The sequence below is a fragment of the Balaenoptera physalus genome (genome assembly GCF_965194825.1).
Source record: "Balaenoptera physalus genome assembly, chromosome: 6".
NCBI classification, from domain to species: domain Eukaryota; kingdom Metazoa; phylum Chordata; class Mammalia; order Artiodactyla; family Balaenopteridae; genus Balaenoptera; species Balaenoptera physalus.
In genome coordinates, this window is record NC_138885.1 from 53,811,945 (window position 1) to 53,834,974 (window position 23,030).

At 35.4% G+C, this 23,030-nt stretch overlaps 1 protein-coding gene across 7 annotated transcripts in view; it reads right to left on the bottom strand.

The window, feature by feature from the left end:
• Positions 1-2,266: 2,266 nt before the first annotated feature.
• Positions 2,267-23,030, bottom strand: part of WDSUB1 (WD repeat, sterile alpha motif and U-box domain containing 1) — a 73,276-nt gene continuing 52,512 nt past the window's right edge. For all 7 annotated transcript variants that reach the window (XM_082465095.1, XM_082465100.1, XM_082465097.1 and 4 more), the window contains one exon: positions 2,267-2,445. In XM_082465095.1, coding sequence (XP_082321221.1) covers positions 2,288-2,445 — 158 coding nt within the window. In that variant the 3' untranslated portion in view covers positions 2,267-2,287. The remainder of the gene's footprint in view (positions 2,446-23,030) is intronic.

A 23,030-nucleotide genomic window follows, 5' to 3' on the forward strand; every position in this document is an offset into this window, starting at 1 on the left:
TGGTTTTAGTGGCAACAGGTTATCTTCAGTATTTAACTCTCACTTTGGCGATACATACACTGAACACTGTGCCAGTGTGAAAGTTTGTTCTTCACATTTCTATTATCTTTGAGTTAAAAGTGTTTGAAACTGAAATATGTGGTTATAAAGACAAAGTAGTATGAATGAGTGTGAACATTAAACTGTTGTATTGTGATAAAATCCTGACTTGGAATCTTAAGCCTAAGCAACTTCAGGTTATTGTGTGGTTACTGCTATTACTAGCAAGGCCAAGTAAAGTATTTTCAGTCTCTTTTGAAAGCCATATATTTAAACTAAAGGTAAAAAACAAAAAACTGGGTAGGAGGGGAAAACTCTATTAATAGATCATTCTTATTGGATGACTTCCTGTGATGCTGCCAGTGTGACTATTAGTAGAATTTATTATACATTACCTTATGATTTTGATTGATTGATATTCTTAGTAAAGGTATTTGGTCCAATTACCCCAGGAAGTGCAGTCTCCTTGGGATGCTACTGGTCAGTGCTGAGGACCGGGCAGTGGGCAGGCAGGTGAGAGCTGCTCCTGCCTAGTCCTGCACGGATGGTGGCCCCCAAGAGTGCAGAGGGGCCGTGTGGTGTCCTTTCCTATGGGTGAGTTTGGATTTGGTTTATTTAGTTTTTTGTTTGCTTGTGTTTGTGGGAAGTAGCAGCTTAGCTTTGGTTTGTTTGTATATAAAAACAGATGCACTTCACTTTCGTAAATTGGCATCTTAGTTTTCAGCTATCTCACAAGAAACTATCCTAGTGAAACGTAAAAAAGAAAATCACCTTCTTTAACACATTTAGCAAATAACCAACCTTTTACTGTGTTTTCTATCAATGACTTCACTGATTTTCAGTAATTTTTATGTGAAAACCAGCCAGGCTTCTTTGGAAAATAAGTCTATTATTTTATCAAAACAAAAGATATCTAGTCCAATGGTGGGCTCTATCAATTTTACCCAGTCTTTTGTTAGAATTATGTTAGCATACTTCCTCTATAGAATACAATAGAAAAACACCTTCTAGAACATGTTCCCATCCTTTTTTTGTCCTCATGAATAAGAATGTGAGCAGCATGTGTAGTAGGAAAAAAAAAAAATACTCTCCTAGAATCACGTATTGTGAATCCCAGCTGTGACACAAAGGAAGTAAAATTCAGTAATAATACATTAGGATGACAAATTTTACAAAGCAGCAATTACAAAGAACAGGTTTTTGGAGATTTCTGTGGTAGCTTTCCACCTTTCTGTGAACATACAGCATATTAGCTATAAGTTTATAAAACACTAGAAAAGGCTGACGGAATAAATACTTACATTGATTTTTCCCTTTTATTTCTGTATTTTCATATTTCAGAACGACGACAATGAGGATTCTGGGGGTAAGCACAGAGTCTTGGTCCCTGCCTGCCCTTAGAGTTTAGTTCTAACAAGCTTTCCCACTAATGGCTTCCATTCTGGTAAACAACTTGTGAGACGAATGGAGAGTCAACACAACCTCAGCTTCCCGAACTTGAAGTTTTCTTCTGAATGTTTATCAGGGTGTTGTATTAGCTATCAGTCTATTGTGTAAAAATGTATAGTCACCTTAGCTTAAACTATTATGTGAGAACTTTTAAGAATTTTAAATTCTAAAAGGAGGCTAGTTTGCCACTTTATATGTTTCAGTAAAGTCAACTTGACGTATCTGATAATTTATTCCATCTAACTTGTACCTAGGTTTGGACAACGGGGGAGAAATCATTACTACCTTGCAAACTGAGAATCTAACAAAATTGTTCATTAAACATGTCAAAGTGATTTTCTCAATTTAGTCATTAACAAATCTACAATTGTTTTGCTAAAAATTCTCTTTAGAAGGATTCCAAAGAGTTATCAAATGAACAGTTATTAAGTAGGATTTATCTGTTATATTCTAGATTATTCCTATCTTTGGTTATAATGGAATATGATCTATAACAAGAATAAATTTGAGCATGGCAATTTAAAGTTGTAAAACTTTACTTCTCTACAGGTTAAGCTTTTTTTCACCAGTATAAAAAGACTTTTATAGTAAAAATAGAAAAGATGTTATATGTGTTACTTAGTCCCTATGTTTTAAAGAATGAAAATAGCCAGTAAATAGTTTTTATAGGTAACCAAGTTTAAGAAGTTTACCTTTCTCCTTCTGTTTTGCTTTTAATAATGTCTGATTAGTATCTACCTTTAAATCATTCAAATGAGGTCACAGAAAATATAAATAATGCAATATAAAATAAACAGTTTTATTTTTGATGTGTCTCCAGCCATCGATCAATGGCCATTTTCAGAGTCCTATTTGGTATAAGTACCACTGAAGGAAGAACAAGATTTGTCATGGGACTTGTACGTTTCTTTTTGCTGATCCAATTTTCCATTGCTTCCTTTTCGTATGAATAGCCATCTAAAAATAAAACAAAACAGAACAAAACCACATATAGAAATTATTTGCAATGTAGGAAAGGGAAGTTAGGATTATTAAAATGGGTATAAAAACTCCACTGCCAAGGCCTTTACTGTAATTTAAGTGGTAGTCTTGTCTAGCACCACTGCTCCCAAAATATTTCTGCAACAACATCCTAAATTCTACCATTTAAGATGCATTAAGATTGCACAGATTACCTCGAAAAGTGTCAAAAAACTGAAAAAAGGACTGTCAAAAATTCAGATGTAGCACAAAGGAAGAAAGGAAACGAGCCAGGTAGAGGAAAGTGGTAGTGAAGCTACGGTGCCCTGCTAGTGCTGTCAGCTATGTGTCAGTTAATGTGGCTAAAGATGGGAGCAAAAAGCTCTGGGGATGACAAGGCAAAACTTCCCGACATGTTGAAAAGTCAGGGAAACACATACCAAGAGATTATAGGACTCACCCCACAAAGGACTTGACAGTAAAGGGATTTACTATGCCAAAAAAAAAAGATTCATTGGCTAAGGTTTTTCATTACCATGTTCTTACAAACTTTTTTGCATGTGTTAAGGTTGGAGGTCTTGCTTCACTACTTTTTTTTATACTTGTAGCTCTCTTAAACTGAAAATCTTAGTTCCTAATTACATTTACGTATTAACCTATTTCTTTTAATCTGCAATGCATACAACTGTTTCAAACTAACAATGCCAATATATTACTAATTTAAGACTGTGCAAGATTTTTAAGATTTCTTTCTGGCTCTTTCTGTCACCAAGATAGATCCACTAGGGTTGTCTAATTGAAATCCTGTGTTTGACAATCACTTGAAAAAAAAAAATTTCTGATTATGTTACTGGACATATAATGTGGTCCATTTGCTTCCCTTTTTATCCTCCCAATTTTTAGAGACTGTTTTGTTTTTCATGATGTATTTTAACATTTAAATGGTTTCAAAGTAAAAACTATAAAAACAAGTCACATTAAGAGTCTCTCTGTCCAACCCATGTTCTCTCCCTTCCCATATAGGTAACCATGTATGTTACGTTTCTGTTTACCCTTTCCTTTTGAAAATATAAGCAAATGTATGTGTACACACACAGTGCATAATACATTCTTACGTACGTAAAAGTTAGCATGCTCCACACTATTCTGTACCTGGTTGGTTTGTTTTTTACTTAACTATACATTGCTTTTTTATTCCCCCACAGTACTTCCCTGTATGGATGTATTGATGGACATCTGGGTTATTTCCAATACCTTTTTACAAATAGTGCTGCAATGAACAGTGAGTGTTATCATTTGGGGGGAGATTCTAGCAGTAGGACTGCTGCATCAGAGAAAATGTATACAATTTTGCTAGAAATGCTAGTACTTCCACAGGAATTCTACCATTTTTTTTCCCACTAGCAATGTTGTTTAGAGTGCCTGAATTTTCCCCAGAGCCCAACCAAGAGAATGTGCTGTCAAACTGAGTTTTTACCAGTCTCTCATGAGCAATGGTATAGTGTATCAAGTAGTTTTATTTTATTATGAGGGAGCTAGAACATTTCTTCGTATGTTTGAGCCATTTGCTTTTCTTTTTCCTGTAAACTGACCATATTTTTGGCTCACTTTTCTATTAGATTACTCTTTATTTCAGAAGATTTATTTTTGAGATATAACTGACAAAAGTTTCAGGTGTGCAACATGATGATTATTTTTGCTCTTTCTCCAGATTGCTTTGGTTATTTGGAGTCTTTTGTGGTTTCATACAAATCTTAGGATTGTTCTTTTTCTGTGAAAAATGCCATTGCGATTTTGATAGAGATTGCATTAAATCTGTAGATTGCTTGGGTAGTATGGACATTTCAACGATATTCTTATCCATCAGCACAGAATATCTTTCCATTTATTTGTGTCTTCTTCAATTACCTTAATGTCTTGTAGTTTTCAGTGTACTGATCTCTTACTTCCTGAGTTAAATTCCTAGGTATATTCTTCTTCTTGATGCAATTGCAAATGGGATTGTTTTCTTAATTTCTCTTTCTGCTAGCTTGTTACTAGTATACAGAAACACAACTGATTTTTATATATAAATTTTTGTTAACCTGCAACTTTATCGAATTGGTTGATTAGTTATAATAGTTTTTTGGTGGGCTCTATAGGGTTTTCTGTATATATTATGTCATATGCAGTAGAGACAAGTTTTACTTCTTTTCCAATTTGGATGCCTTTTATTTCTTTTTCTTGCCTAAATGCTCTGGCTAGGACTTCCAATGCTATGTTGAATCAAAGTGGTGAGAGTCTGCATCCTTGTCTTGTTCCAGATCTTTGGAAGGAGAGATTTCAGCTTTTCGCCATCGAGTATGATATGAGCTGTGGGCTTGTCATATATGGCCTTTATGATGTTGAGGTAACGCTATGCCTGCTTTATTGAAAGTTTTTTTTATCATAAGTGGATATTAAATTTTGGCAAATGCTTTTCTGTATCTATTGAGATGGTCATACGATTTTTATCCTTCATTTTGTTAATGTGATATATCACAGTGATTGATTTACAGATGCTGAACAATTCTTGTATCCCTGGAATAAATCCCACTTGACCATGGTGTATGATTCTTGTAATGTATTGCTGAATTTGGTTTGCTGATATTTTGTTGAGGATTTGTGCATCTATGGTTATCAATGATATTGGCCTGTAATTTTTTCTTGTGGTGTCCTCGTCTGGTTTTCTTAAGAGTAATACTGGCTCGTAAAATGGGTTTGTTAGTGTCCCCTCCTCTTCTGTTGTTTGGAAGAGTTTGAGAAGGATTGATATTAATTTTTTTAATGTTTATTTCATCCATGGAATATGAACACTTTTCAATTTTTAAACTTCTTTCTTTTGGATTTTGAGTCCAGGTTAGGAAGTATCCCTATTTCCAGGTTATCAAGGAGTTTACCTACATTTTCTTCTGGGACTTGTAAAGGTTTCATTTTTTATATGTCTAATTCATTTGGAATTAATTTAGATGTGTAGTATGACAGATGAAGCCAGTTTTATCCTTTTCCCTATGACTACTTAGTTGTCAGAATACCCCTTTTTAAAATTCCTTATTTTTCCCACTGATTTAAAATTTCATTTTTATCATTCACTAAACTTCCAAATGTACTTGGATCAATTTCTGGATTTTTAAGAATTATTTTCCATTAGTCTGTCTATTCATGTGCCCATCTCACACTGTATACTTTATAGAGACTTTATAACATGTTCTAATATCTGGTAGGGCTCTTTGTTTTTTATTTTCTAGGTTATTTGTTGTGTGTTCTTTCCAATGGAACCTAATAATCACCTGTATTTCTAGGAAAAAGCCTAATAGTGACATCTTGCTCATGATGAGTCTTCCTATCTACCAGTGTGCTATGCTTTCCATTTTTTTCCAAGTAAACTTTAAAGGGATGTTTTATGGTTTTCCTCATGTTGTTTTGGTAAATTTTGCATATTTCTTATGTCTAGTGTTTTGTTTTTGTTCTTGTAAATTGTCTTCCATCATACCTTTTAACTGCTTTTTGTTTACACACACACACACGAAGGCTATTGATTCCTCATTGATGTAACTTGCTAAATGCTGATTAGCCCTGTTAACCTATGGTGCCTCAGCTCCAAATCCATATATAATGCTGAGGACTCAGCATGCTAGAAGCCAGGCTACTGTAAACCACATTTCTGCTTTGCCAGCTGGCTCCTTGTTAAATCCTGCAATAGGATTCCTCTAGAAGGAGACAAAAACGGGGGGAAGGCTCCTATCAGAGTTGTGCCTGGTCATGGCCCTTTATCTGGCAGGGGTAACTGGTTATACTCTCCAAATTTTTTTTTATTTGCTTCACTGTAGGTACTGCCCAAACCTCTTACCCTTCCACCTTCAGAGAAAGAAGCACCAGCTGGGTAGCTCCCCCTTCTTAGAAGCCTGAGTTCTGGTTCTGAGAGACCCACGTGAGGTTCTAATAACCTCAACTCATTCCCTTTGTTCCCTGAGTCCTAGAGAACATAGATGCTTTCTGCAGATACTGTTACCACCTTTTGTTTTTGAGATATAAGTCACATACCATAAAAGCCACCCTTTTAAATATACAATTCAGTGGTTCTTAGTATAATTTAGAGTTGTGCAACCATCACCACTATCTAATTTCAGAACATTTTCATCATTCCATAAAGAAACTCTGAACCTATTAGCAGTCATTCCTCTCCCCCAGTGACCACTAATCTATTTTCTGTCTCTACGGATTTGCCTATTCTGGACATTTCCTATAAACAGAACCATACAATATGTGGCCTTTGTTGTCTGGCTTCTTTCACTTAGCATGTTTCCAAGGTTCATCTATGCAGCATGTATAAGTATCTGTTCCCTTTTATATCTGATTAATATTCCATTGTGTAGATATACCAGATTTTTAAATTTGTCCATCCAGTGATGGGACATTTGAGTTATTACCACTTTTTGGCTATTATCAATAAGACTGCTATGAACATTCAAGTACAACTTTTTGTATGAACATATTTTCAATTCTCTAGGATAAATATCTAGAAGTACAATTGTGTGGTCACATGGTAACTATGTTTAACTTTTTGAGGAACTGCCAAACTGTTTTCAACAGCAGCTGCACCATTTTCCATTCCCACTAGCAATATTTCTGCATCTCCTTGCCATCTTTCATCTTTTTTTTTTTTTTAAAGATTTATTTATTGATTGATTGATTGCTATGTTGGGTCTTCGTTTCTGTGCTAGGGCTTTCTCTAGTTGCGGCAAGCGGGGGCCACCCCTCATCGCGGTGCGTGGCCCTCTCACTATCGTGGCCTCTCCTGTTGCGGAGCACAGGCTCCAGACGCGCAGGCTCGGTCGTTGTGGCTCACGGGCCCAGCCGCTCCGCGGCATGTGGAATCTTCCCAGACCAGGGCTCGAACCCGTGTCCCCTGCATTAGCAGGCAGATTCTCAACCACTGCACCACCAGGGAAGCCCCCATCTTTCATCCTTTTGATTCTAGTCTTCCTAGTGGGTGTGAAGGTTCTGAGGTCTCTCTTTGTGGTTTTGATTTTCACTTCCCTAACAATGTTGAGCACCTTTTCCAGTGTTTATTGGCCATTTGTATATCATCTGTGGAGAAAGGTCTATTCAAATCCTTTGCCTGTTTTTTCAGTTTTTCAGTTGAGTTATTTGTCTTACTATTGAGTTTGTAAGAATAGTTTCAGTAGGAAAATATACTCAATTTTTATTTATGAAAAGCTGATATATAATGAACCGCAATCTTACCTATCAATCACACTGGCCTATCACTGAAAAATGATGTGCGTGTGAAATATTGTGAGTTCACTGACAGCTAATTCATTTGCCACCAAGCTAGATACGTATGATAACAGAATGTTTTTAACCTTCCAGGTGAAAGGGGCCCACATTTGTAATTAATTTCTTAGTTAGTTACATTCCATTGTGGTGACCCAATGGTGTTTTTGTTATTTCTGGTGATATATTCAAAAAGAAGGTGTACTTCCTATTTTGGACTGAGAGGTATGATCAAGTCTGTTACTGTGCTGTATTTCTCCTTGCATTTCCTTACACCGTCTGTAGTTTCTGCTCTGTGAAAGTCGCTGCTGTGTTTGGGACTGCATAGCTAGTAATGGTTGTCCTCACTGAGAATCGTGCTCTTCAGTATTATATAGTATCCTGTGTCATTTTAACTTTTTTTTGGTCTGAATTCTCTTGCAGGCCAGTATATAACTCCTTTATTTTTAGTTGCAACTGTCTCATTTTTGTCTATCATCTTTCGTCAACTAACCTCAAATCTTTCATCTCTTTAGGGATGAGTTAAGCCAAATTGTTTATTATCAGTACGTTTGGTAATAGTTCTATCATTCTTTTTTATATTTTTATAGACTACTTACATAAATTCTTTCACTATAGGAGCTGGTTTCTTCCATTTTGATACTTAGGGAAGTTTGTATTTTTGATCTACTGGTTTACCTTTACACTAATACCTTTTAAAAAGATGAGACCAAGAGTATTAGTGTCTATTGGTTCCTTACTATAAGTAATATTAAAATTAGTAGTATTTTTCTGTCCCTCAGTGTCTAAATTTCAAATAGGCTTTTTACTCAGTTAATAATCAGCTTATTCAACTTTTCATACTTTCTACTCTCCATGTTTAATAGTTGTATGATATCTACAGTGTTAGAGCATATTATCATCTTATAGTATTTTATCACCTTTAATTGAATTCCCTTAAATGAATAATTTTTCCTTCCCTGCCTGTGGGTTGTCAGTTTCTTGAGTGGTAGCAGTGAATAAAATATCAACCCATTCACTCTATGGAGGTAGAAGCTTCCTGCTATAAGAAAGTCAGTTACACTGGTCACAGTTTATCCTAAAGTTTAATATAAGCTTTCTGTGATATTATAAAGTAGTGATTCTTTGGAATAATCAACAGTTTTCTACTGGGGTCAAATATATTCCCTGAAACATTTGTTTACCAGAGAAAGTAGGAATTCTGAGTGGATCTAGAACATTGCTATTTATATGTCAGCTTTCAAACTGTTCTACCAAAGTTCATCCCAAAGCCCTAAAAGGTATTATCAGAGCTACAATACAAAGCAAGGACCGCTTCCCCACCCACAGTCTGTCTGTCATGTATAATTTAAAAAAGCAATGAAACACTGTAACTAGAAATAACTGCATCTGAAAATTTGGGTTTCTTTTAAAAATTCATGCCTGAAGTTTACGATAACTAGAGTTAGCTTATTTGAAATCAAACATGTATCACTAGGGGAAAAAACTGACAATTTTTAAAAGAAAATATATAGTGCACATTACATTCAGTATTTATTAACTAAGTTTGCTTGTTTTCATATTTTTAAATTGACCTAAGGATTTTAAAGCTTTCAATAATTTTTAAAATTATTTTTGCCCAGACAGTACCAACCATCTGACTCTTGCTATAAACCAAGATAGACACTGAGTTGACAAATCAAGAGCTATACCAGATAGTTCTAGGAAATAAACAATATTTAATAAGCTCTGTTCACAGAATTTTACTTCATAATTATTGAATATACTCAGATAATTAAGTTGTGATAAGATACCAAAGTAATGACACTTACTTTATTCATTCCATACACTTCTATTTCTAGTAATAAAGATTAAGTAAACCCCAAAATTTCTTACTAGATTAGAGTTAAAAGGTGCTTCTTTTAGTCACCATTTCTAACATGGATAGCTGACTTACAGGTTCAAATGGCTTTGCTCTAGTGAAAAAAAGTTCAAGTGAAAAATATTAGCTCACAGGCCTGAGCTCTGAATTTTTAATACATCTGTTGTCCAAGTTCTTAGCCCACCGCTGCCCACCTGTTGTCCTGAGAAACAGACAAAGCAAGCCCAACACTCCTTTGGAGCTATATGCCCTCTTCCTGTACTCAGCTTCCACAGGTAATGCTTGACTGAAGACAAGCACGCAGAAACAAAGAGAAGGATTAGGATCACACAAACCTCAGAAACTGATAATAGAAACAACCGGTGAGTATTCCTAAAATGGGAATGAATCTAAAACAAGGTACTATGAAAAAGAAATATTTAATACTTATACAGCTAATTGTGTCTCATTAGGCTGTTCCAGGGCACTGTTACCTGTATTATTTAATCTGTACAACTTTATGAAGAAATTCATGCATGGCCTGAATAACTTTCCAAGATCATACAAGTATGGAAAGACACAGCTGGGATTTAAACCCAAGCAGTCTATGTGCCTTAATGTACATGCTAAATCAGATTTCCAGAAATGACAAATACTGAAATTTTGAAAAAAAATCTCGATGGTATATCATTAACACAATGCAGAATAGATGACTGGTAGGCAGGCTGGAGAAGGTGTACAGAATGAGAATAGCAAAGTTTTCCAGAATTGATAAAAGGCACAGAATTCATTCAAGAAGCAGTGTACCCTGAACAAGAGAAATAAAAATACATATCAAACTGAAACAAAAAATCAGAAACTGACATTATACTTGCACTGAAACAACAGACACTAAAGAATGTATTCTCTATAAATAATTGAGATAAATCACTGTTGAAACAGAGCAGGACCCTATGGTCCTTGCCCCCCACCCCCCATGTCCTCAGCCTGCCTTTTGTCTGTGGAAAAACTTTAGCCAAAGAATAAGTTTAATCAGAGTGCAGAAACAAAGGAAAACAGTCAAAGGAGACCAAATAATAATAGTCATTAAGCATAGTCAAGGACCTTTACTTCCTCCTTAAGGGCTACAGATAATATTCTGAGCCATATCCTGTGAGCTGTCTTACAGATACTGAAACCTCCACCAGGTAGAAGTTACCTACATGATGACCAGGCTGTAGCCATGACATAAGCTGCCACAATTCCAAGAATTGGCCTCAAAGAAATGGAAACAAACTGAACGTGGAACTGAAGATTAACTGTACCTAAAACAATCAAGATGACACTGGTCAGGCCACTGATGACCAATTTCAAGACGACTGTCAGAGCTGACTGTATTGTTTCTGCATGTAGCCCCCTCCCTCTGTCTATATACGCTCTTGCCCCCTGATTGTCGGCAGGGGGAGTCAGCCTTTGGACTGGCATCTGCCCTCCCCACCAGTTGCCAGCCTCCAAAATAAAGCAACGTTTCCTTTCCTACCAACACCTGTCTCTCAAGAATTGGCTTTCAAGCAGCAAGCAGCCGGACCTGGGTTCAGTAGCACTGTGAAGGCTTTAGAGAAAAATCAGCATGCTCAGATAAGGTTTATTAGGTTTTTACAATTTAGAATGATGAGTTATAAATGTGAGCACTTACTATTTTTCTAAAAATTAACATATTTAAATGTTCAGAATAGACGGAAAGCTTGACTAGTGCAACGTTGTCATTCCTACTCACTCCACCCCCAAATTAACATTTCGTTTTTAGATTTTCTGTAACTCTAATCAAAATGTCAATGAGATTTTCTTTTGTAGCATAACAAAATGATTCTATAACTTATCTGGAAGTCAAAAATGGACAAAAATTGCACATGCCGATATTTAAAAATAATGAAAGGTGAGCATAATTAAAACAAAAAAATTAAATATGGCAGTGCCTATCAGTATTGAGAACTTATCCAAGAATTTATCCAACAGCAATACTTCAAGTATACCTGTATATACTATATGACTGTGGATTTTTTTCCTGCAGAATTACTTGGAGAAATGTCTTAAAAGAGTAAGAGTTAATATATGGAACATCCATACCATAAAATACTGTCCTGCAGTTGAGAATGAAGTAGTTCTGAATATACTAACAAGGGAATACTATCTGATATATATATTAAGTAAATTTAAAAAATTTTTAATGTATCATCCTGTTTGTTATAGAACAAAATTATAAGTGGCTAGAAAAATATCTGGGAGGATATACCAGAGTATAGAAGAGTCTCCACATTTTCAAAATATTTATTTCTGTGTTGCTTAAGTGTTTTTCACCAAGCACATGCTGCAATCATCATTTAAAAGGATAGATGAAAAAAATACTGTGTAAGAATGCTGAAATATAGGCAGAAACAAGTCTCAGAAATTTTTTTCTGAGACAGTTAATTCAACAGATGTAAGGTATAGGCCTTCCAAAACACCATGAGGAAGAAAAAAGCCAAAAAGGACATGTGATCAATTCAGGAAAGAAGGGGGAAAAGGGAAGTAGAAGAAAGCAAAAGAAATTGGTTCAGTTCTATTAAAGATAAGACTGAATTTTTTTAAATTAATTCAACTGTATGTTTTCCACAGGGAAGACTTCTAAAAGTAACACAGGAAGGCTAAAAATAAATGGATGGTGACTAGCTGGGAATTATGCTAAATGAAAAAAGCTAATCCTAAAAGGTTATATACTGTATGAGCCCATCTGTATAACAATTTTGAAATGACAAAATTTTAGAAACAGGACAAACTGGAGTGGAGGTGGGAAGAGAGCAGGCAGGTGATGGATATAGTTATAAGAAGGCAACAGGAGGGGTCCTTGTGGGTTTTGTCTTGACTAGTGGTTGATACTCAAACTTCCAAAAGGGGCAAAACTGTATACAACTTAATACACATCTGGGGAAATCTAAATAAGATTTGTGGATCACATCAATGTTAATACCCTAGTTGTAATAGTACAGTATCATCTGCAAAATGCTACCAGTGAGGGAACTGGGAAAAGTGCAAGAAATCTCTCATTTCTTACAGAACAGAGTGTGAATCTACAATTGTTTCAATAAAAGTAATAAAATTTAAAAATGAATGGGTGGCACCACTAAGGTTTAAATGAAAAACAAAGGCAATACTAAATGTACAGAAGGCTATGGAGCAACTAGAACTCTCATGCACTGCTGGTGGAAGTATAAACTGATTCAACCACTCCAGATAACTACGTATATCCATTCCTAGGAATACACCCAACAGAAATGCATTTGTACATTCACACACACAAAAAATGATTAAAGGTTCATGGCAGCATGTTTATGATAGCCAACAATGACTATCAATAGTAGAATGGGTAAATAAACTGTATACTGACACGAGAATGAACAGATTACTGCTTTATGCAACAGCATGAACAAATCACACAAACATGATACTTAAAGAAGCTAGACCCAAAAGAGACACACACTCTGTTTCAATTTAGATAAAAATGTGCTTCTCAGCAAAGGAAACCATAAACAAAAAGACAACCTAGGGACTGGGAGAAAATATCTGCAAATGATGCAACCGATATGGGCTTAATTTCCAAAATATACAAAGAGTTCATACAACTCAACAACAAAAAACAACCCAACTGAAAAATGGGCAGAAGACCTAAATAGACGTTTCTCCAAAGAAGACATACAGATGGCCAAGAGGCACATGAAAAGATGCTCAACATCACTAATTATTAGAGAAATGCAAATCAAAACTACAATGAGGTATCACTTCACACTGGTCAGAATGGCCATCATCAAAAAGTCTACAAACAATAAATGCTGGAGGGGGTGTGGAGAAAAGGGAACCCTTTTAACATTGTTGGTGGGAATGTAAACTGGTGCAGCCACTATGGAAGACAGTATGGAGGTTCCTCAAAAAACTAAAAACAGAACTACCATATGACCCAGCAATCCCACTACTGGGCATATACACAGAGAAAACCATAATTCAAAAAGATACATGCACCCCAATGTTCATAGCAGCACCATTTACAATAGTCAAGACATGGAAACAACCTAAATATCCACTGACAGATGAATGAATAAAGAAGATATGGTAAAATGGAATACTACTCACCCATAAAAAAAGAATGAAATAATGCCGTTTGCAGCAACATGGATGGACCTAGAGATTATCATACTAAGTGTAGTTAAGTCAGAAAGAGAAAGACAAATACCATATCACTTTTATGTGGAATCTAAAATACAACACGAACATATCTACAAAACAAGAATAGACTTACAGATATAGAGAACAGACTTGTGGTTGCCAAGGGAGAGGGAAGGTTGGGCAGTTTGGGATTAGTAGATGCAAACTATTATATATAGGATGGATAAACAACGAAGTCCTACTGTATAGCACAGGGAACTATATTCAATATCCTTTGATAAACCGTAATGGAAAAGAACATGAAAAAGTATATATGTGTATAACTGAATCACTTTGCTGCACAGCAGAAATTAACACTGAAAATCAACTATACTTCAGTAAAATTAAATATATATATACACTCGAAAAATAAAAAAAAAAGTGCTTCTGATTAATATTAAGTCACAATACTGACTACCCTTCTTAATTATGTGAAAATTCAAGATGTACACTTATGTTTATTTAAAAAATACATAAAATGAAAGAAATATACCATGCAGCTATTAAAAAAACAAGAGAGCCAAGACTGAAATGAATAAGACAAAATTCAAGACAAAATACATTAAATGATACCAACAAGAGTATTTTAAGATGATAAAAAATGCAAACCACCAAGAGAGAACAGTCACAAATTTAATTTTGTGAACTAACCTATTAAAGCTGGATTTGAATTCATAATTGAATTTGTGGTTAAGAACTCTCCTACAAAAAACTTCAGGCCTAGAAGACTTCACTGGTAAGTTCTAACAAACATTTAAGGAAAAAATAATAGCAATACCATACAAACTCTGAAAATGGAGAGGAAACACTTAGCAATCATTTATGAGGCCAGAATTACCCTCATACCATATCAGACAGACATTACAAGAAAACTACAGCCAATATCCCCTTATGAACACATATATAAAAATACTGCAAGTATTAGCACATCAAATTCAGCAATATGTAAAGAGGATAATTCAGATTCTACACACACACAAAATAATAAATTCAGCAAAGCTGCAGGATACAAAATCAACATATAAAAATCACTTATGTATAGAGTAAACATACCTCAACATAATAAAGTCCATTTATTAAAAACCCACAGCTAACATCATACTAAATGGTGAAAAACTGAAAGCCTTTCCTCTAAAATCAGAAATAAGACAAGGATACCCACTCTTGCCACATCTCTTTAACGTAGTATTAAAAGTCCTAGCCACAGCAATCTGATAAGAAAAAGAAAAGGCATTCAAATTGGAAGAGAAGAAGTAAAACTGTCACATTTCCAGATGACATGATACTATATATAGAAAACCCTAAAATCTCCACCAAAAAAATTAGAATAAATTCAGTGAAGGTACAGGATACAAGGTTAACATACAGAAATCTGTTGCTTTTCTATACATTAATAACGAGCTATCAGAGAAAGCAAGAAAACAATCCCATTTAAAATTGCATTAAAAATAATTAAATAGCTAGGAATAAACTTCACCAAGGAAATGCAAGACCTATACTGTGAAAACTATAAAACACTGATGAAGGAAAATGAAGATGATACAGAGAAATGGAAAGATATCCGGTGCTCTTGGGTTGGAAGAATTAATATTGTTAAAATGTCCATACTACCCAAAGCAATCTATAGATTTACACAAAAGACCCCAAATTCCCAAAGCAATTTTGAGAAAGAAGAGAGCTGAGGTATCATGCCCCCTGACTTCAGACTACACTACAAAGCTACAGTCATCAATACAGTATGGTACTGGTAGAAAAACAGACACATAGATCAATGCAACAGAATAGAGAGCCCTGAAATAAACCCATACACTTACAGTCAATCTATGACAAAGGAGGCAAGAAAATACAATAAGGAAAGGACAGTCTCTTCAATAAGTAGTGCTGGAAAGACTGGACAGCTACATGTAGAAGAATGGAAATAGAACATTTTCTCATGCCATATACAAAAATAAACTCAAAATGGTTTAAAGACCTTTATGTAAGACCTGACACCATAAAACTCCTAGAAAAAAACAGGCAGAACATTCTTTGACATAAATTGTAGCAATATTTTTTTGGATCTTTCTCCTAAGGCAAAGGAAACAAAAGCAAAACTAAACAAATGGGACCTAATTAAACTCAAAAGCTTTCGTACAGCAAAGGAAACCAGCAATAAAACAAAAAGACAACCTACTGAATGTGAGAAAATATTTGCAAATGATACAACTGATAAGGGGTTAATATCCAAAATATATAAACAGCTCATACATCTCAATATCAACAAAGAACCTGATTTTAAAATGTGCAGGAGACCTGAATAGACATTTTTCCAAAGAAGACATACAGATGGCCAACAGGCACATGAAAAAATTCCCAACATTGCTAATCATCAGAGAAATGCAAATTAAAACTACAACAAGATATATAGCCTTACAGCTGTCAGAATGGCTATCATCAAAAAGACAACAAGTAACAAATGTTGTGAGGATGTGGAGAAAGGGAACTCCAGTATACTGTCGGTGGGAATGTAAACTGGTGCAGCCACTGTGGAAAACAAGATGGAGGTTCCTCAAAAAACTAAAAACAGAACTACCATATGATCCAGCGATTCCACTGTTGGGTATATATATGAAGAAAATGAAAAGAGTAATTCAAAAAGGTACATGCACCCCAGTGTTTATAGCAGCATTCTTTACAACAGCCAAGATATGAAAGCAATCTAAGTGTCCATCAATGGATGAAGGGATAAAGAAGATGTGGTATGTACATACAATGGGATACTAGTCTGCTATAAAAAAGAATTTTGCCATTTGCAGCAACGTGGATGGACCTGGAGGGTATTATGCTTAGTGAAATAAATCAGGAAAATAAATACTGTATATTATCACATATATGTGGAATCTAAAAAATAAAATGAATGAATATAATTTTTTTTTTACTTTAGAAAGTCAAAGGATCTATTTTAAAAGCTCTTGTTACTAATAAACTAAGCAAGTTGAAAAATAAAGTAAATCTACAAAATCCAGTGTGAAATATCAGGCAATTAAGAATTGGAAATCGAAAGTTTGAAAAGTAGTATTTACAAATGTTATAAAAAATGAAATACCTAAGGATAATGTTGGCAAAATATGTGAAAACCTATAGACTGAAACACAAACACTGTTTAGCAAACATTAAGAAGACCTAAATAGAGCTTCCCTGGTGGCACAGTGGTTAAGAATCCGCCTGCCAGTGCAGGGGACACAGGTTCGAGCCCTGGTCCAGGAAGATTCCACATGCTGCGGAGCAACTAAGGCTGTGCACCACAACTGCTGAGGCCTGTGCACCTAGAGCCCATGCTCCGCAACAAGAGAAGCTACTGCAATGAGAAGCCTGCGCACCACAACGAAGAGTAGCCCCTGCTCGCCAAAAGTAGAGCAAGCCTGCACAAGGCAACAAAGACCCAACACAGCCAAAAATAAATAAACTAAATAAATAAAATCAGTTTAAATTAAAAAAGAACACCTAAATAAATGGAGAGCTATATCATACTTGTGAATTGGAGTTGTCAATACCAAATGTATCTATAGATTAAACACTATCCCAAGCATAATCCTTGTAAGCTTTTATACTGCAAACTACAAAACATGCTGAAAGAAATAAAAGAAGACACAAACAAATGGAAAGACATCCTGTATTCACGGACTGGAAGAGTTAATAATGTTAAATACTCCATACTACCCGAAGTGATCTATAGAATCAATGCAATCTCTATCAAAATCCCAATTGCATTTTTTGCAAAAATAGAAAAGTCTATCCTAAAATTCATATGGAATCTCAAGGGACCCTGAAGAGTCAAAACAGCCCTAAGAAAGAACAAAGCTAGAAGCTTCATGCTTTCTTATTTCAAAACATACTACAAAGCTACAATAATCAAAATAGTGTGGTACTGGCATAAAGACAAACATATAGACCAATGGAACAGAATAGAGAGCTCAGAAACGAACATTCACATATATGGTCAAATGATCTTCAACAAGGGTGCCAACATTACACAATGGGGAAAGACTACACATTTTTCCACGTCATGAAGCTTTCCCCTATGCTTTCTTCTTGGAGGTTTATAGTTTCAACTGTTATACTTAGCTCTTTAATCCATCTGAATTGATTTTTGTATATGGTTAAAGTAAGGATCCAATTTCATTCTTCCGTATGTGGATATCTAGTTTTCCCAGCAACACTTGTTGAAGAGAATATTCATTGAGTTTGGCAATGATTTCTTGGCTAGGACACCAAAGGCACAGGCAACAAAAGCAAAAACAGACAAATGGGACTGCAGTCATCCCTAAGTATCCAAAGTGGTTTGGTTACAGGAGCCCCTGTGGATACCAAAATCCACAGGTGCAAAAGTCCTTTATATAAAATGGCATAGTATTTGCATGTAACCTATGCACATACTCCCATGTACTTTTTTTTTTTTTGAATTTTATTTGACTTTATTTAATACAGCTGGTTCTTATTAGTTATCTATTTTATACATACTACTGTATATACGTCAATCCCAATCTCCCAATTCATCCCACCACCACCACCACCACCCACTCCGCTTCCCCCCTTGGTGTCCATATGTTTGTTCTCTACATTTCTGTCTTTATTTCTGCCTTGCAAACAGGTTCATCTGTACCATTTTTCTTGATTCCACATATATGCGTTAATATACGATATTTGTTTTTCTCTTTCTTACTTCACTCTGTATGATAATCTCTAGGTCCATCCACGTCTCTACGAATGACCCAATTTCATTCCTTTTTATGGATGAGTAATACTCCATTCTATACATGTCCCACACCTTCTTTATCCATTTGTCTATAGATGGGCATTTAGATTGCTTCCATGACCTGGCTATTGTAAATAGTGCTGCAATGAACATTGGGGTGCATGTGTCTTTCTGAATTACAGTTTTCTCTGGGTATATGGCCAGTAGTGGGATTGCTGGGTAGTATGGTAATTTTATTTTTAGTTTTTTTAAGGAACCTCCATACTGTTCTCCACAGTGGCTGTATCAATTTACATTCCCACCAACAGTGCAAGAGGGTTCCCTTTTCTCCACACCCTCTCCAGCATTTGTAGTTTGTAGATTTTCTGATGATGGCCATTCTGACTGGTGTGAGGTGATACCTCACTGTAGTTTTGATTTGCATTTCTCTAATAATTAGTGATGTTGAGCAGCTTTTCATGTGCCTCTTGGCCAGCTGTATGTCTTCTTTGGAGAAATGCCTCTTTAGGTATTCTGTGCTTTTGATTGGGTTGTTTGTTTTTTTAATATTGAGCTGCATGAGCTGTATATACATTTTGGAGATTAATCCTTTGTCCTTTGACTCATTTGCAAATATTTTCTCCCATTCTGAGTGTTGTCTTTTCGTCTTCTTTATAGGTTCCTTTGCCATATATAAAAGCTTTTAAGTTTCATTAGGTCCCATTTGTTTACTTTTGCTTTTATTTCCATTAATCTAGGGCTTTCTATCCTGTTCCATTGATCTGTATTTTTGTTTTTGTGCCAGTACCATACTGTCTTGATTACTGTAGCTTTGTAGTATAGTCTGAAGTCAGCAGTCTGATTCCACCAGCTCTGTTTTCTTCCCTCAAGATTGCTTTGGCTATTCGGGGTCTTTTGTGTCTCCATACAGATTTTAAGATTTTTTGTTCTAGTTTTGTAAAAAAAAAAAAAAAAAAGCCATTGGTAATTTGATAGGGATTGCACTGAATCTGTAGATGTCTCTGGGTAGTATAGTCATTTTCACAATATTGATTCTTCCAATCCAAGAACATGGTATATCACTCCATCTGTTTGCATCATCTTTGATATATTTCATCAGTGTTTTATAGTTTTCTGAGTGCAGGTCTTTTACCTCCGAAGGTAGGTTTATTCCTAGGTATTTTATTCTTTTTGTTGCAGTGGTGAACGGGATTGTTTAATTTCTCTTTCTGATCTTTCGTTGTTAGTGTATAGGAATTCAAGAGATTACTGTATATTAATTCTGTATCCTGCAACTTTACCAAATCCATTAATTAGCTCTAGTAGTTTTCTAGTGGCATCGTTACCATTCTCTATGTATAGTATCATGTCATTGGCAAACAGTGACAGTTTTACTTCTTCTTTTCCAATTTGTATTCCTTTTATTTCTTTTTCTTCTCTGATTGCCATGGCTAGGACTTCCAAAACTATGTTGAATAATAGTGGCGAGAGTGGACATCCTTGTCTCGTTCCTGATCTTAGAGGAAATGCTTTCAGTTTTTCACCATTGAGAATGATATTTACTGTGGGTTTGTCATATATGGCCTTTATTATGTTGACGTAGGTTCCCTCTATGCCCACTTTATGGAGAGTTTTATCATAAATGGGTGTTTAATTTTGTCAAAAGCTTTTTCTGCATCTATTGAGATGACCATATGGTTTTTATTCCTCAATTTGTTAATATAGTGTATCACATTGATTGATTTGCATTTACTGAAGAATCCTTACATTCCTGGGATAAATCCCACTTGATCATGGTGTATGATCCTTTTAATGTGTTGTTGGATTCTGTTTGCTAGTATTTTGTTGAGGATTTTTGCATCTATATTCATCACTGATGTTGGTCTGTAATATTCTTTTTTTGTAGTATCTTTGTCACCATCAGGCTGATGGTGGCCTCGTAGAATGAGTTTGGAGTGTTCCATCCTCTGCAATTTTTTGGAAGAGTTTGGGAAGGACGGGTGTTACCTCTTCTCTAAATGTTTGATAGAGTTCACCTATGAAGCCATCTGGTCCTGGACTTTTGTTTGTTGGAAGATTTTTAATCACAGTTTCAATTTCATTACTTGTGATTGATCTGTTCATATTTTCTATTTTTTTCCTAGTTCAGTCTTGGAAAGTTATACCTTTCTAAGAATTAGTCCATTTCTTCCAGGTTGTCCATTTTATTGGCATAGTTGCTTGTAGTAGTCTCTTATGATGCTTTGTATTTCTGTGGTGTCAGTTGTCATCTCTCCTTTTTCATTTCTAATTTTATTGATTTGAGTTGTCTCCCTTTTTTTCTTGCTGAGTCTGGGGAAAGGTTTATCAATTTTGTTTATCTTCTCAAAGAACCAACTTTTAGTTTTACTGATCATTGCTATTGTTTTCTTTGTTTCTATTTCATTTATTTCTGCTCTGATCTTTATGATTTTTTCCTTCTACTAACTTTAGGTTTTGTTTGTTCTTTCTCTAGTTCCTTTAGGTGTAAGGTTAGATTATTTGAGATTTTTCTTGTTTCTTGAGGTAAGCTTGTATTGCTATACACTTGGCTCTTAGAACTGCTTTTGCTGCATCCCATAGGTTTTGGATCGTCGTGTTTCTGTTGTCATTTGTCTCTAGGTATTTTTTGATTTCCTCAGTGATTTCTTGGTTATTTAGTAATGTATTGTTTAGCCTCCACGTGTTTTTGTTTTTTACTTTTTTTTCCCTGTAATTGAATTCTAATCTGATAGCGTTGTGGTCGGAAAAGATGCTTGATATGATTTCAATTTTCTTAAATTTACTGAGGTTTGATTTGTGACCCAAGATGTGATCTGTCCTGGAGAATGTTCCGTGTGCACTTGAGAAGAAAGTGTAATCTGCTGTTTTTGGATGGAATGTCCTACATATATCAATTAAATCTATCTGGTCTATTGTGTCATTTAAATCTAGGGTTCCCTTATTAATTTTCTGGCTGGATGATATGTCCATTGGTGTAAATGAGGTGTTAAAATCCCCCACTAATATTGTGTTACTGTAGATTTCCTCCTTTAAAGCTGTTAGCACTTGCCTTATGCATTGAGGTGCTCTTATGTTGGGTGCATATATATTTATAATTGTTATATCTTCTTCTTGGATTGATCCCTTGATCATTATGTAGTGTCCTTCCTTGTCTCTTGTAACATCTTTAAAGTCTATTTTATCTGATATGAGTATTGCTACTCCAGCTTTCTCTTGATTCCATTTGCATGGAATATTTCTTTCCTCCCCTCACTTTCAGTCTGTATGTGTCCCTAGGTCTGAAGTGGGTCTCTTGTAGACAGCATATATATGGGTCTTGTTTTTGTATCCATTTTGGTTGGAGCATTTAATCCATTCACATTTAAAGTAATTATCGATATGTATGTTCCTATGACCATTTCCTTAATTGTTTTGGGTTTGTTTTTGTAGGTCCTTTTCTTCTCTTGTGTTTCCCACTTAGAGAAGTTCCTTTAGCATTTGTTGTAGAGCTGGTTTGGTGGTGCTGAATTCTCTTAGCTTTTGCTTGTCTGTAAAGCTTTTGATTTCTCTGTCGAATCTGAATGAGATTCTTGCTGGGTAGAGTAATCTTGGTTGTAGGTTCTTCCCTTTAATCACTTTAAATATATCATGTCACTCCCTTCTGGCTTGTAGAGTTTCTGCTGAGAAATCAGCTGTTAACCTTAGAGTTCCCTTGCATGTTACTTGTCGTTTTTCCCTTGTTGCTTTTAATAATTTTTCTTTCTCTTTATTTTTTGTCAGTTTGATTACTATGTGTCTCAGCGTGTTTCTCCTTGGGAGTATGCTGCCTGGGACTCTCTGTGCTTCCTGGACTTGGGTGGCTATTTCCTTTCCCATGTTAGGGAAGTTTTTGACTATAATCTCTTCAAATCTTTTCTCAGGTCCTTTCTCTCTCACTTCTCCTTCTGGGACCCCTATAATGCGAATGTTGGTGCATTTAATGTTGTCCCAGAGATCTCTTGGGCTGTGTTGATTTCTTTTCATTCTTTTTTCTTTATTATGTTCCACAGCAGTGAATCCCACCATTCTGTCTTCCAGGTCACTTATCCGTTCTTCTGCCTCAGTTATTCTGCTATTGATTCCTTCTAGCGTATTTTTCATTTCACTTAGTCTATTGTTCATCTGTGTTTGTTTGTTCTTTAATTCTTCTAGGTCTTTGTTAAACATTTCTTGCATCTTCTTGATCTTTGCCTCCATTCTTTTTCCGAGGTCCTGGATCATCTTCACTATCATTATTCTGAATTCTTTTTCTGGAAGGTTGCCTATCTCCACTTCATTTAGTTGTTCTTCTGGGGTTTTATCTTGTTCTTTCATCTGGTACATAGTCCTCTGCCTTTTCATTTTCTCTATCTTTCTGTGAAAGGGGATTTCATTCCACAGACTGCAGGATTGTAGTTCTTCTTGCTTCTTCTGTCTGCCCTCTGTTGGATGAGGCTATCTAAGAGGCTTGTGTAAGCTTCCTGATGGGAGGGACTGGTG